The sequence below is a fragment of the Enhydra lutris genome, unplaced genomic scaffold, assembly GCF_002288905.1.
Source record: "Enhydra lutris kenyoni isolate GAN:26980312 unplaced genomic scaffold, ASM228890v2 scaffoldscaffold4, whole genome shotgun sequence".
In the NCBI taxonomy this organism is placed as follows: Eukaryota; Metazoa; Chordata; class Mammalia; order Carnivora; family Mustelidae; genus Enhydra; species Enhydra lutris.
This window is the reverse complement of record NW_019154088.1, coordinates 34,881,808-34,894,065: the sequence shown is the minus strand read 5'-3', so window position 1 is coordinate 34,894,065 and position 12,258 is coordinate 34,881,808. Positions and strand designations below refer to the sequence as shown.

The window sequence follows — 12,258 nt, the reverse complement described above, 5'->3', positions numbered from 1 at the left end:
GGTGAGCAAAGGTTGAAGGCAGTTCTGTCCTCCCCCCTGGGCCTGAGCCTGAGCCTCCGGGGCTCCTTAGATTTTAGGCCGAGCTGCAGAGAGCAAAGCAGTGTGTCAGGGACTGAGGTGGGCTCTCGGGGCCCCACCAGGGAAAGCTCCCTGAGAAGCCGGAACTGGGCCCCACTGCACCCACTCCGCCAGGAGAGTTACTGAAGTCACAGGGGTCCTGGGGCGGGGGGGGGGGGGGGGGGGGGGGGGGGGGGGACTCGGGGTTCCCAAGTATTTCCTGCAACCATGAAGAAATTACCAGTTTAACCAGGGTCGCCCTACTTAAGATGACTCTAGGAGGCAGCTAAACAAAAAAGGACACTCCTTGGTTAGGAAGAGGTGTGGGGCCAGGGGAGGGACTCTCAAAGTCTCTGCTTGATCAAGCTCAGAGATCGAGATACCAGTCTTCCCCCTACCACCTCAGGCTAGACTAGACGTCTTAGTCTTGGCAGTGCAGCACATCTGGCAAAGAGTGTGGGGTGGTGTGTGTATGTGTGTGTGTGTGTGTGTGTGTGTGTGAAAGAGAGAGAGAGAGAGAGAGGCAGAGGTAGAAGAGGTGGGCGGGGGCCGCAAGGTGTTGCAAAGGCCCAGGTAAGGTCTAGGGCTGGTGTGGGTGCGCGCGCCTGCGGGGGGGGGGGGGGGGGGGGGGGGCAAGGGAGCAGCGGGATCTTGGTTGCGGGGGAGGGGTTGCGTGGAGTAGCTGCAGAAGCCGGGCGCCGCCCCCACCCCCCAACCCCCGTTCGGCTTCAGCTCCAGGCGGTGTCTCAACGCCTGCTGCTTGGTTGGGGGTCACGGTCTGGTCGGCAGGCCTTGGGCGAGGGGGAGGTGGGGGCTACTAGCCACGTGTGCCGCTGAGCCTGCTGCAGGGCTGGAAAGCTGGCGAGGGACGAAGGCCGAGGCTCAGGGACCGCGCAAGATGCGCCTAACTCTCCCCTTCACTCAGATTCAAGGCCTTAAAGGCAGGGCAGAGTGGGTGGGGGTACTAATGACAATACAGAAATCTCGAGCTCTGGCAATGAAATAAGAAATTTTCCAAAGCTTTCAAAGCGCTTTTATGTGCCCGATCTTATTTGAATTTCAGAGAAACCTTGTAAAGAATCACCTCCTTTTCTAAATGGCATTGAGAGTGGAGAGGCTACAACATTCTATACTTGGCATTTCTTACAGTTACCAATAATATGAAATAATGGAGAGGGAGAAAGAGAAAGAAGACAGGGGAATGGGAAACCCACCCTGCCTTGTCATTAAGACCCCAGTCCAAACACAAGCCCAGGGGCTAGGGGCGCCTGCAGGCAGGATCTGTATTCAGTTTTGTCAGCTCTCCCCGACGGTTCACTTGAGCCCTGCGTCGTCTTCTCTCCTTGCTCCCTGGGCTTAGACATTACATCGACTAAAGCTCAGTTGGAGTCTGAGTCTTCCTGAGAGTGCACCCCAAAGAAGCCCCTTGATAAAAGGGCAAGGAGGCGGCTTGGTGCTTGTCCTTTGTGGCACAACGGACAAGCAGGTCTCGGTGCCCAAATGCAGGGTTGTCTGCCCCAAAGCCCAAGGGCAATGTGTGAGAATGTTGGCCCATGAGGGAGGAAGGGGGTACCCTGGGCTTCCTCTCCTCTCATAAGCGACATAGGTGGTGGGGAAAGCGAATGTCAGTATAGAAGTTGCCTTTGTATTGAGGGAATACAGAGCACTTCTCAAGGAGAGAACTGAAATGTTAAAATAACAAGCCAATAAACAAAACAACTTTCCTTACTACAACTGCTGTTAATGGAAAAGGTGCCTAACCTGCTGAATTAAATCGTTCAAAAGTGCCTGTTCATTACTGGGAGCTCCTTCTCTACAAGGAGGGGAAGGAAAATTTGAAAACAAAAAACAAATCCGAGAAGCCTCCTTAACCGGCCCCCGCAGTGTCTTGGAAGCCCCAGCCTGGCCCGGGAGCGCTCCACCCTCCCAGCCCCTAGCCCAGAGAGGAGCCTCAAAGAGCCGAAGAAAAAGCAAAGCAAAACAACAACAAAACGTTTAGAATCCTGGAGGGGAAAGTCGGAGTGGGTCTCGGGATCTGCGCCACGCTGGGCGCGACACTGCAGTCCCCTGGACTGGAGGCCCGGGCCTGGCCGGAGCAGCACGGCGGGTGCCTCTGGCTGGGCTGGGGAGCGAAAGCCCACAGCTCCCCCTCTCCAGGCGCCCAAGGACCCTCAAGGCGCGGGGCTCACACTTGAAGCCTGGGAACGCGCAGACAGGAAACCCACTTCCTCCTAAGCAGTTTCTTGCTCGCGGGATGAGAGGCGCCCAATTGAAGCAGAATGATCCTCATCTACTAATATCCAGCGTGGCCACAAAGCGACTGGCCATTTACGCCGCCACTTTAAACAAAGATATTTGGTTATTCCCGGGGAAGCAAGTGCACTTTTGCATGGCTGCGCTCCGGGCGGAGGCGAGCCTCAGCCCAGCCTCCCGCCTGCTGGGCTGCTCGCGCCTTGGGATTCGCCCCCTCCCGGCCAGCTGGTCCCGCCGGGGTTCAGGCTCAGTTCCGCCCGGCAACAGGCGGGCGGGTACTCACGACGCTCCCTGCCCGCGCCCTCCCTGAAGCATCAGAGGGGAAAACAGCGTGGCCCTGGGCTCGGGTGCTGGGGCTGTGATGTCCTCGGAAAGTCAGCTCCAGCCCCAGAACCCCGCGTGTCCGGGCGATGGGCGAGGGTCGGGGACACCAGGTTTGTTCGAGGTGGGGCAACTTCAGCAATGGCCCTTGGGGTTAGTGCCCCCCAGCTTCCCAGCACTGGCGGCCAGTAGTGTGCTTGCCTTGGCTGGGAATGGGGGTGGGGAGAGGGTTCCGCGTGTGGGTTGTGGCGGGGGGCGTGATGGAGGGGGCCCTGGACCGCTGAGAAGACCCTGAGGTGGGGGGAGGGGGACGCGGGGATCTGGGACAGCCTCTCGGAGGCAGCCGATCCCTTGCTCAGCGTCCCCTCCACCCGCTGGGATTCTCTCTCGGGTAGGGGGAAAGGGGGCGGGGAGCAGAGGTGTCCCTCTGACGGCGGCAGAAGAGGCAGACAGACGGACAGACACGCAGACCAACAGTGCGGTCCCAGGGTTCGTCCCCAGACTCGCGAGCTCGTTTGGTGGCGACTGGGGCTCGGCGCCGCGACGCCCGATGTGGTCCGGAGGCAGTGGGAAGGCGCGGGGCTGGGAGGCCGCGGCGGGAGGGAGGAGCAGCCCCAGCAGGCTCAGGTGAAACCCCTACCCTGTCCCTTGGCCCCCTCCCTCTAAAGACTTGTCCCCTCCCGGGAACCCCGACTGTATTGGAAAGTGGTTCACTTTGTAACTCCGAAAGTTGGTTGCAAAGCAGCATTCACCTTCCTTCCTCCCCACCATCCCTCCTCCTCGGCTACTCCTCATCCCACCTCTTGCCCTCCCCTCTCTCGGTTCCCTCCTCCTTTCCCTCCCCCGTCTCCCCCCCGCGCGCCGCCCGCACCCCACAAAAAATGGGGTGGGGGGTGTCCGGGGAGGGGGAAAGAAATGCTTTGGGTCGCGTCTCAGCCTCTCTCTCTCTCTCCCTCTTTGAGACCTAAAAAATCCTGACAAGTGAAACTTAAAGGTGTTTACCTTGTCATCAGCATGTAAGCTAATTATCTCGGGCAAGATGTAGGCTTCTATTGTCTTGTTGCTTTAGCGCTTACGCCCCGCCTCTGGTGGCTGCCTAAAACCTGGCGCCGGGCTAAAACAAACGCGAGGCAGCCCCCGAGCCTCCACTCAAGCCAATTAAGGCGGACTCGGTCCACTCGGTTACGTGTACATCCAACAAGATCGGCGTTAAGGTAACACCAGAATATTTGGCAAAGGGAGAAAAAAAAAAAGCAGCGAGGCTTCGCCTTCCCCCTCTCCCTTTTTTTTCCTCCTCTTCCTTCCTCCTCCAGCCGCCGCCGAATCATGTCGATGAGTCCAAAGCACACGACTCCGTTCTCAGTGTCTGACATCTTGAGTCCCCTGGAGGAAAGCTACAAGAAAGTGGGCATGGAGGGCGGCGGCCTCGGGGCTCCGCTGGCGGCTTACAGGCAGGGCCAGGCGGCTCCGCCGGCCGCGGCCATGCAGCAGCACGCCGTGGGGCACCACGGCGCCGTCACAGCCGCCTACCACATGACGGCGGCGGGGGTGCCCCAGCTCTCGCACTCCGCCGTGGGGGGCTACTGCAACGGCAACCTGGGCAACATGAGCGAGCTGCCGCCGTACCAGGACACCATGCGGAACAGCGCCTCGGGCCCCGGATGGTACGGCGCCAACCCAGACCCGCGCTTCCCCGCCAGTAAGTGAGGCCGCCCCACTGCCGGGCCGCGGGCTGAGTACGGCAGGAGCGGGGAGAGCAGTCCCGCAGGCGCAGCGCCTGCCGGCTGCGCACTGGGCGTCAGGGTGGGCGGCCCGGAAGCCGCGCCAGGCAGCAGGGTACGGGGGCCGGGGATCCTTCCCCCTGCCGGACTGAGGGTCCCAGAAGGGACACTTGATAACGCTGGGGACTTGCGGCAGATGCTAGCCTTTGGCGTCAACCAGATGCGGCCGACTGGCAGCTCTGTTCCGCTCAGGAGACCTCGGAGTGCCCAGGGATCGCCCTCCGGCCCCCCGAAAAATTAAGGGAGCTGGGGGCAAGCAGGGAGCAGAGAGGCGCGGCCTGGCCGGGCGGGAGGCTGCCTTACTGCGACGCGCTCAGGGGACCCGCCCGGCTGGCTCTCCAATCTAGGCAGGTGGAAGGGAGCGCGGCGTCAGAGGGGGCTCTAAGTGGTGCGAGCGGGTGCCCTCGCTGGGGCTCACAGGAGAGAGTGGCCAGGAGGCAAAGCGTCTGGGACTTTAGCTTTCGAAAGTGAACACCCCACTCTCCCAAACTCCCAAAGTTGGGGTCTACGGTGGGACCCCAGGTCCTGGTCTGGGCCCAGCTCGCCGCCTGTGGCCCGCTAACCCAACGACTCTGGCCGGGGTTGGGCAAGAAAGGGACAGAAGCGGCCTTTCTCCACTTTGTTTTGGGGCTGGAGAACTGAGACTGAGGGAGGCAACCGGGGTTGAGGTGGGGAGCTTTCCAGTAAATCCCTCGACGGCACGGCCTGGGGCAGGCGCTAACTGTCGTCGGTGCTTAGGCCTCTCAGGGCGGAGGCGGCCTAGGTGAGAAGGGCGCCGTCGGGGTGGGCCGGGCCGGCCAAGGGCACGGAAGGCAGAGGTGGCCTGGCCTGGCCCGGCCCCCGCCGACGCTGTGCGTTTGTCGCTTACAGTCTCCCGCTTCATGGGCCCGGCGAGCGGCATGAACATGAGCGGCATGGGCGGCCTGGGCTCGCTGGGGGACGTGAGCAAGAACATGGCCCCACTGCCAAGCGCACCACGCCGGAAGCGCCGGGTGCTCTTCTCCCAGGCTCAGGTGTACGAGCTGGAGCGACGCTTCAAGCAACAGAAGTACCTGTCCGCGCCCGAGCGGGAGCACCTGGCCAGCATGATCCACCTGACGCCCACGCAGGTCAAGATCTGGTTCCAGAACCACCGCTACAAGATGAAGCGCCAGGCCAAGGACAAGGCGGCCCAGCAGCAACTGCAGCAGGACAGCGGCGGCGGCGGCGGCGGCGGGGGCGCCGGGTGCCCGCAGCAGCAGCAAGCGCAGCAGCAGTCGCCGCGCCGCGTGGCCGTGCCCGTCCTGGTGAAAGACGGCAAACCCTGCCAGGCAGGCGCCCCGGCGCCGGGTGCGGGCAGCCTTCAAGGCCACGCGCAACAGCAGGCGCAGCAGCAGGCTCAGGCTGCTCAGGCAGCCGCGGCCGCTATCTCAGTGGGCAGCGGGGGCCCTGGCCTGGGTGCACACCCGGGCCACCAGCCGGGCAGCGCGGGCCAGTCTCCGGACCTGGCGCACCACGCCGCCAGCCCCGCGGCGCTTCAGGGCCAGGTCTCCAGCCTGTCCCACCTGAACTCTTCGGGCTCGGACTATGGCACCATGTCCTGCTCCACCTTGCTATATGGTCGGACCTGGTGAGAGGACACCGGGCCGGGCCGGGCCCAGCGCGCTGCCTCATCGCTTTCCCTCCTGCCGGCCACATATCACCAACTGCCCGCCGCTCCCTGCGCTTCGACTTTTCTTAAGAATCTGTCCCATATAGACCAAGGGAAAACACACACACACACACACACACACACACACACACACACACACACGCCAAACTGCTGGACGTCTTTTTTTTTTTTTTTTTCTAAAATTTGTGGGAATTTTTTAAAAAAAGAAAATAAAAACAACCAAGTGAATCCAATTCTTTAAGGAGTCTTTAAACAGAGAAGGACATAACAAAAAGAAACAGCTTTGGGGGTGATCGAAATGAGTTTCCCTCACTCAGGCAGGGTGCAGTTTGGAGAGGGCTCTACTGTGACACGGCTCTGGACTCTAAAGATGGCAAACTTCACTCTGGGTACCCTGTGCCAGCAAGGTGGACTCGCTTGTAAATACCAAGATTTCTTTTGAAGGGGAGATGGGGGCTGGGAAGAGGAGAGACTCTACGACAGGACCCACATGTCAATGACACAAAGGAAATGCCCCCTCCCAGCACCCGCTGGCCACCCTGGCTCAGCCCCGGGAAGAGCCCTGGCTAAAATTGTTTTATGTTTGATGTGAACTTGTAGCTGTAAAACGCTGTCAAAAGTTGGACCACACACCTAGTTTTTAGTAATCTGTACATTTTGTTGTAAAAACAAAAACAAAAAGAAACCCCAGTCCCTGCCCCCAAGCCCATCATATTTTTTATGGGCATTGAAAAATCTGTGTATATTATTTGGCAGTTTGGTATTTGCAGCGTCAGTCTTTTTCTGTTGTAACTTATGTAGATATCTGGCTTAAATATAGTTCCTAAGAAGCTTCTAATAAATTATACAAATTAAAAGGATTCTTTTTCTGATTAAAAGTCCACCTTTTGTTTGGTTTTGATTTGGCTTTGAAAGGCATTTTTGGGTGGGGGGGTGGCAGCTCATCATTGGCCTGACGGGATTGGAATTGTTTGGGAGCTAAAGGGATTCTAAACCAGCTAAAGAGCTGGGCACAGAGTCCTTGTCCCATAGGGAAATGGAGTTTTGTTCTGTCTCCGAATTGAGTAGAACCAAACCTTTAACAGTCCTAGGACTTGGCAATAGAGAGGAAAAAAGCTAAACTACTTCCATCAGGAGGGAAAGGGAAAACAGAAGAGAAAGCGACCAAAGGACTAGTTTTCAGAGCCAGGCTTCTGTTTTTTGAAACCTCAGAAGTGTCTACTGTGGTCTTATACAGCTAAGTCTATGATTAAAACTTTAAAGCGTTTTAAATAACATACATTTTAAATAATCCCGAATGAGGGATCCTTTTTACTGAACAGATGGTCCCAATTGGTTCAACACCAATCCTTCTTTCTAATCTGCTTCTGAGCTTTGTCGAAATTAGAATTTGGTGGGAGGCTGTTTTCAAAAGTGGGGAAGTCTATCTCCGTCTTGTTCCTGCTCTAAAACAGCTATCCCCAGGCAGGGTTGGACATGGATCCCCAGCCTCTCAGGGTCCTTCTGGTCTTGACTCAACTACTGGCCTGGGGACGCTGAAAGCAGGACTTGGGAAGCTGGGCTTTCCCTCTTCGTTCCACCGGTTTCCATCTCTGGGCTCCCAAATATCTTGTAGTAAGGAATCTTTCTCCTGTTCCCAACTTTCTACTTCTCCCTGCCCCAGCCATCCCTGCCACCTCAGCAATCATCATCATCATCATCATCATCTTCATCATCTTCTTCAATCTTTCTTTCTACTTTGAATTTCCTGGTCTCTTTGGTGCCCAGATGTGGTTTTTGGGGAATTCTTTGGGTTGCCCTGGAGAAGGAAAAAGTGGTTCTGAACAGAGAGAAATCATAGTCCCTAGATGGGCTATTGCCCCTTCTGTGTCACCCTTGATAAACCTACCTAGCAAAAGTGACCGAGTGGGTCCCTCTTAGCCTGAAAGTGTTTGTGGGGGGTTGATTCATATTCGGCTTGTACTCACTTCATGCTTAGAATTTCATGTTTCTTTTTCCTTTCTGGTCTCTCTTCGTCTTTTCTTCCTCTCTTCTCCTCTTATTCTGTCTCTGATGTCTCTTTTCATCCAACTTCCACCTTATCCCACCCCTAGGAAATTGTGAGGGAAATTGCCTAGGCCAAGGCCTTGCTCCAGACTAGCAGTCCCTCTTTGTTGACTTCCTAGAGGCTCCTCTCCCCTGGTGCCTTAGGTGTAGAGGTCATTCCGGGTCTGGCTGCTGAGATATGGTTTCCAATATCCAGAAGAGACCCAGAGACCCTGAGGATGGTTGCTTGGGTCTGCAGAGTGTGCTCGTTGGGGAAAATCTCAGGAGGCCTCACATTTTGGAAAACAAGCAAAAATCAGTGAAGTTTGAACACTTGTGTTGAAATGAGCAGCTGTGGTCTTGGGACAGGGTGTATAGGTGGTCAAATCACAGCTCCGTCCGGGGCTTTGACTGGGAAGATGTTTGCTCTAACATCCCGATCCCAAGGGGATGGGAGCTTCCGCTTAACTTTTTTTTTTTTTTTTTTTAAACCGGCATAAGTCTGTCTGGGGCCCGCGGAGAGTGCGGTGCCCCACAGCAGCAAAGGCGGCTGCCTCCTCCCCCCATCCTAGCCCAAAGCGGGCACCTGAGTGTCACAATTTTTGTGGGTTGTAGTACCCTCGGCCTTAGCACCCTTTGCATTGGAAGGAGTTTTATAAAATACATTCTTCTCCCTGCCACCTCAAGCCGGCTTAGTTTGAAGTCTGTTTACTTGTTGGGGACGGAGAGGAGGGAGGAAAGTGAGTTGAGCCGCATCTCCGGATGGGACAGAGACTAACAGAGACTTGGCCGCTTCTCTCCATCCATCACCAGGGGTCCACCAGCTCCAGCTCCTTGGCCGGCAGATTCTAATAGCTTCAGGAAGCGGCCCTGGAACGCGAGCTGAAGCTTTTTGATAAAGAAGTACCTGCGCGCTGGGTACAGCAAAAGACCTCAGCCTGGGGACATTCCCCACCCGACATCCCGGTGACCCCCTGCGTAGTCGATTGTCGTCTTCGCCTGGAGTGGACCTCTCCTAGGTCTCCAGCATCTCCGTCCCAGGTTCCAGCCTGGAGAAATCAGCCTTTTGGGGATATCTCTGGCGCTGAAGTGCTGGAAGAGCCAGAAGCTTCCCCACGTAGGGGGGCAGCGCAGTTCGCTCCAAGATCGAAGAGAAGCTGACCACCCTCGCCTAAGCACCCCACTCATTCCCCAAACCCAGACGGCTGCGGAGAGTAGGGGAGATTTTGCAGACAGCATCCCCCCTTTCTCCTCTCCCCCACCCCCACCCTGCCAAGTAAACACGGGGACTTTCTCGAGAGCCCTGGAGAGCGGCTCTAGTGGCTTCGGGGCCTGAAACCCCAGGCTTGCCTTGTTTGATGTTTAGCATCCCAAAGCCGCACACCACCCTCGCCCCAGCCTGGGAACCTGGAGCTGTGGGTCGGAGAGGGAGGAGAGCCTCCCTCTCAGTCGGCCAGGCCGGGAACTGGGCTGGGTTCAGGGAAGGCGAGAAGAGCGGGACAGAGATGCGCTGAGCAGGGAGAAGGGAGTCGGGGCCGCCGCCGCCCCCAACAGAGACACTTGTGGGTACAGCTGGAGTCCTCAAGGCCGGGAGGCGGGTGGGGGCAGGGAATGCCTCAGCAGCCGGGGCAACGGCTCTGGGATAGGGGCTGGCCCTGAGGGAGGTAGCTTGGGGCCCGCTAGTGAGATCAGACCCAGGCCGGAGCCAACGGCGCGAGAAACGCTCGGGCACTTACTCCTGGAGGCGGAGGAGGCCCCGCGCGCCCCAGGCCACGGGTCTCGCAGGAGGCAGGTCTTCTTCCCACTGCTTAGGACTTGGCCTTTCAAAAGGGAAGGCTCGCTCGGGAGCCTTCCAAGGGATCTTAAATCCTCCTGGGGGCAGGGTTAGGCCTGGGGCTGGCATCCAGGTCTCCGATTTTGAGACCCCAGGAAGGAATTCTCCGACTCTGAGGCCGCACACTCTGCGAGCGCGCCCCCGGGCGTAAGGAAGCGTCGGTGAGGGGCTATCTCCAGGCTCGAGTGGCACAAAAGGTAGCGCAAGTCTCTTCTCAGGCGACTCGAGATAAGAGGAAATGACTTCCAACTCATTAGGGACCAGGTAAGGTCAATGCTTTCTCTATTATGTCTTTATCTTAAAAGCGGGTCAATTTAAGATAAGGGAAAAAAAAATCCAGGATCTGTGTGAACCGTGCTGATAAGGACTGACCCCTTTCCAGAACTAAAAGCAAGCCAGGCAGACATTCATTTTCTATAAACAAGAGAGTTCTGAGAAGCTGCCTTGAATTCTGATCGAACGTCTTCAGTCTCTCTAGACATCGCTCTCTCCCTCCCCCAATTATTAGAGCGGGGAGCAGAGCGAGCGGGGATATTATTTGTGGAGAACTAGAAATCCTGTTGGGAAATGTGAATCTGAGACGATTCGGCTCTTAGGCATGGTTTGCTGGATTGTTTGTTTCAAATGCGTCTTTCTTTTAGAATGGAAGTGACAGACATGAGGAGTATTGAGAGTGATGACGCTGAAGGTTTTCCTTGCTCAGCCAGGTTCCTCTTAAGGGATGCTGGACACCACGTTCGTCTGGCCCTCCCTGACTTCCTGTGTGTTTGTGGTTGTGCAGTTGCGTTCTTTTTGGCCCCAGGCCACCCTCTGTGAGGCCTGGCTCCTGCCTCAACTTGGAGCTCAGAAAATTTTCTTGTGCTCCTTCGGGCAGTAGCTTCTGGAAGGAGTGTCCCATCTCGTCACCCTCTCTCTGTGCCTGGAGGCATTGGGTATGGGTGAGAGTAGTGGAGAAAATGTGTTTTATTGCAAGGGAGGCCCAGGGTCTGCATGCTCCCTCTTCCCATGTAGTTGTGTTTCTCAACTTGATGATTCTGGAAGGAGCAGAGGAGGAGCAGGCTCAGTGACTTGACAGCACAGTTTCTGCCTCATCTGAAGCTACAGCTGAAGTGGCAGGCTGGGTTTCTCTCTGATAGTGACCTAATGCCCTACTTGGAGGGCATCTAGGCACAGCCCCAGGCTTCTCATTTGATGTTCCCGTTTGGTCTCTGCTTCCTAAACATTTATTGTCTTTGTTATTATGAGTTGTGATGAAATTTTGGAAAGGATGAGATTTAAATCAATTTTCTTGGTTTATTTATTTTTTAGTTATTTGTAGGACATTACACTATAAATTGATTATTGTTATTGTTCTGCTTGAAATGGAAATAAACATTTTTTTAAAAAAGTTGAAGACAATAGGTCTTGTTAAAGAGAACTCTTTCCTCCAATACAATATTCACATCTGATTCTGCCCACTCCTTCTGTGGGCATAAGTGGATGTATACAGACACCTGTCTCTGTGTGATTACAGAAGTATACACATATGTATCTATCTCATATATCTATTTTATATGATATTTAAAAAGAAAAAAATTAATGTAGGATTCTCTTTGTAGAGGATCTTACTGAACCTGTTACGTGTAAGAAAGTTGAAGGCATTCATTCCTCAATTAAGATGCCACATGAAACTGAGTGTTCCTTTAAAAATCAAGAAAAACTTTCTTTAGTTTTGTCTATTTTAAATTGGAATATTAATTTATTTTCCTGTAAAATTCTGGGGAACTAATTATGATTGGGGGAATATTAAATTTTGTTCTTAAAGAAAATGAACTTGCTGTCTGAGACACACAGCTGTAGCTGAGACTTCTTGAAGCAATCTATAACAAAATTGTCACTTCCCACGCCTACATTGTCCATTAACAGATATCGTTCGTATGAACACTATGGGTCCGCTAACAAAATCAAACGGAAATGTTTCTGCCCCTTATTTGTAGCAAACATCCCTCCTATTCTGGTCTTCACAGAGTAGTGGAAATAAGAAGGCAGGTCTGAGTGTAGTCTGACAAAAAGAGAAAAAGACAAACTTTTCTCCTTTCTCCCCATTTCCCACATTTCCAGGAATCTTGTCTTTGATTGCTAGATGAAATTGTCAATAACACCAGGCTGTTGGTAAAGGGTTAAAGGTTGCATTTCTCAGGTTTTCCGTGATTGTTGATAATTTCATTTTTACAAAATCAGAGATGTTAGGCAATGAAAAGTGTCCTTGGATACCCTTCCCCAGTCGCTATGCACTGGAGCCATTCTGTGGAAGATCACCCAGAATGGTAGGGCCTCCACCTTGTCTAGCATTCTCC

General features: G+C 54.9%; 1 protein-coding gene across 1 annotated transcript; it reads left to right on the top strand.

Moving 5' to 3' along the window:
• Positions 1 to 2,671: 2,671 nt before the first annotated feature.
• Positions 2,672 to 6,025, top strand: LOC111140657 (NK2 homeobox 1). The gene is made up of 4 exons (XM_022492860.1): positions 2,672 to 2,744; positions 3,027 to 3,258; positions 3,945 to 4,330; positions 5,283 to 6,025. Exons 1-4 carry the CDS (start codon positions 2,672 to 2,674, stop codon positions 6,023 to 6,025), a joined length of 1,434 nt encoding a protein of 477 aa, XP_022348568.1.
• The last annotated feature ends 6,233 nt before the right edge of the window (positions 6,026 to 12,258 follow it).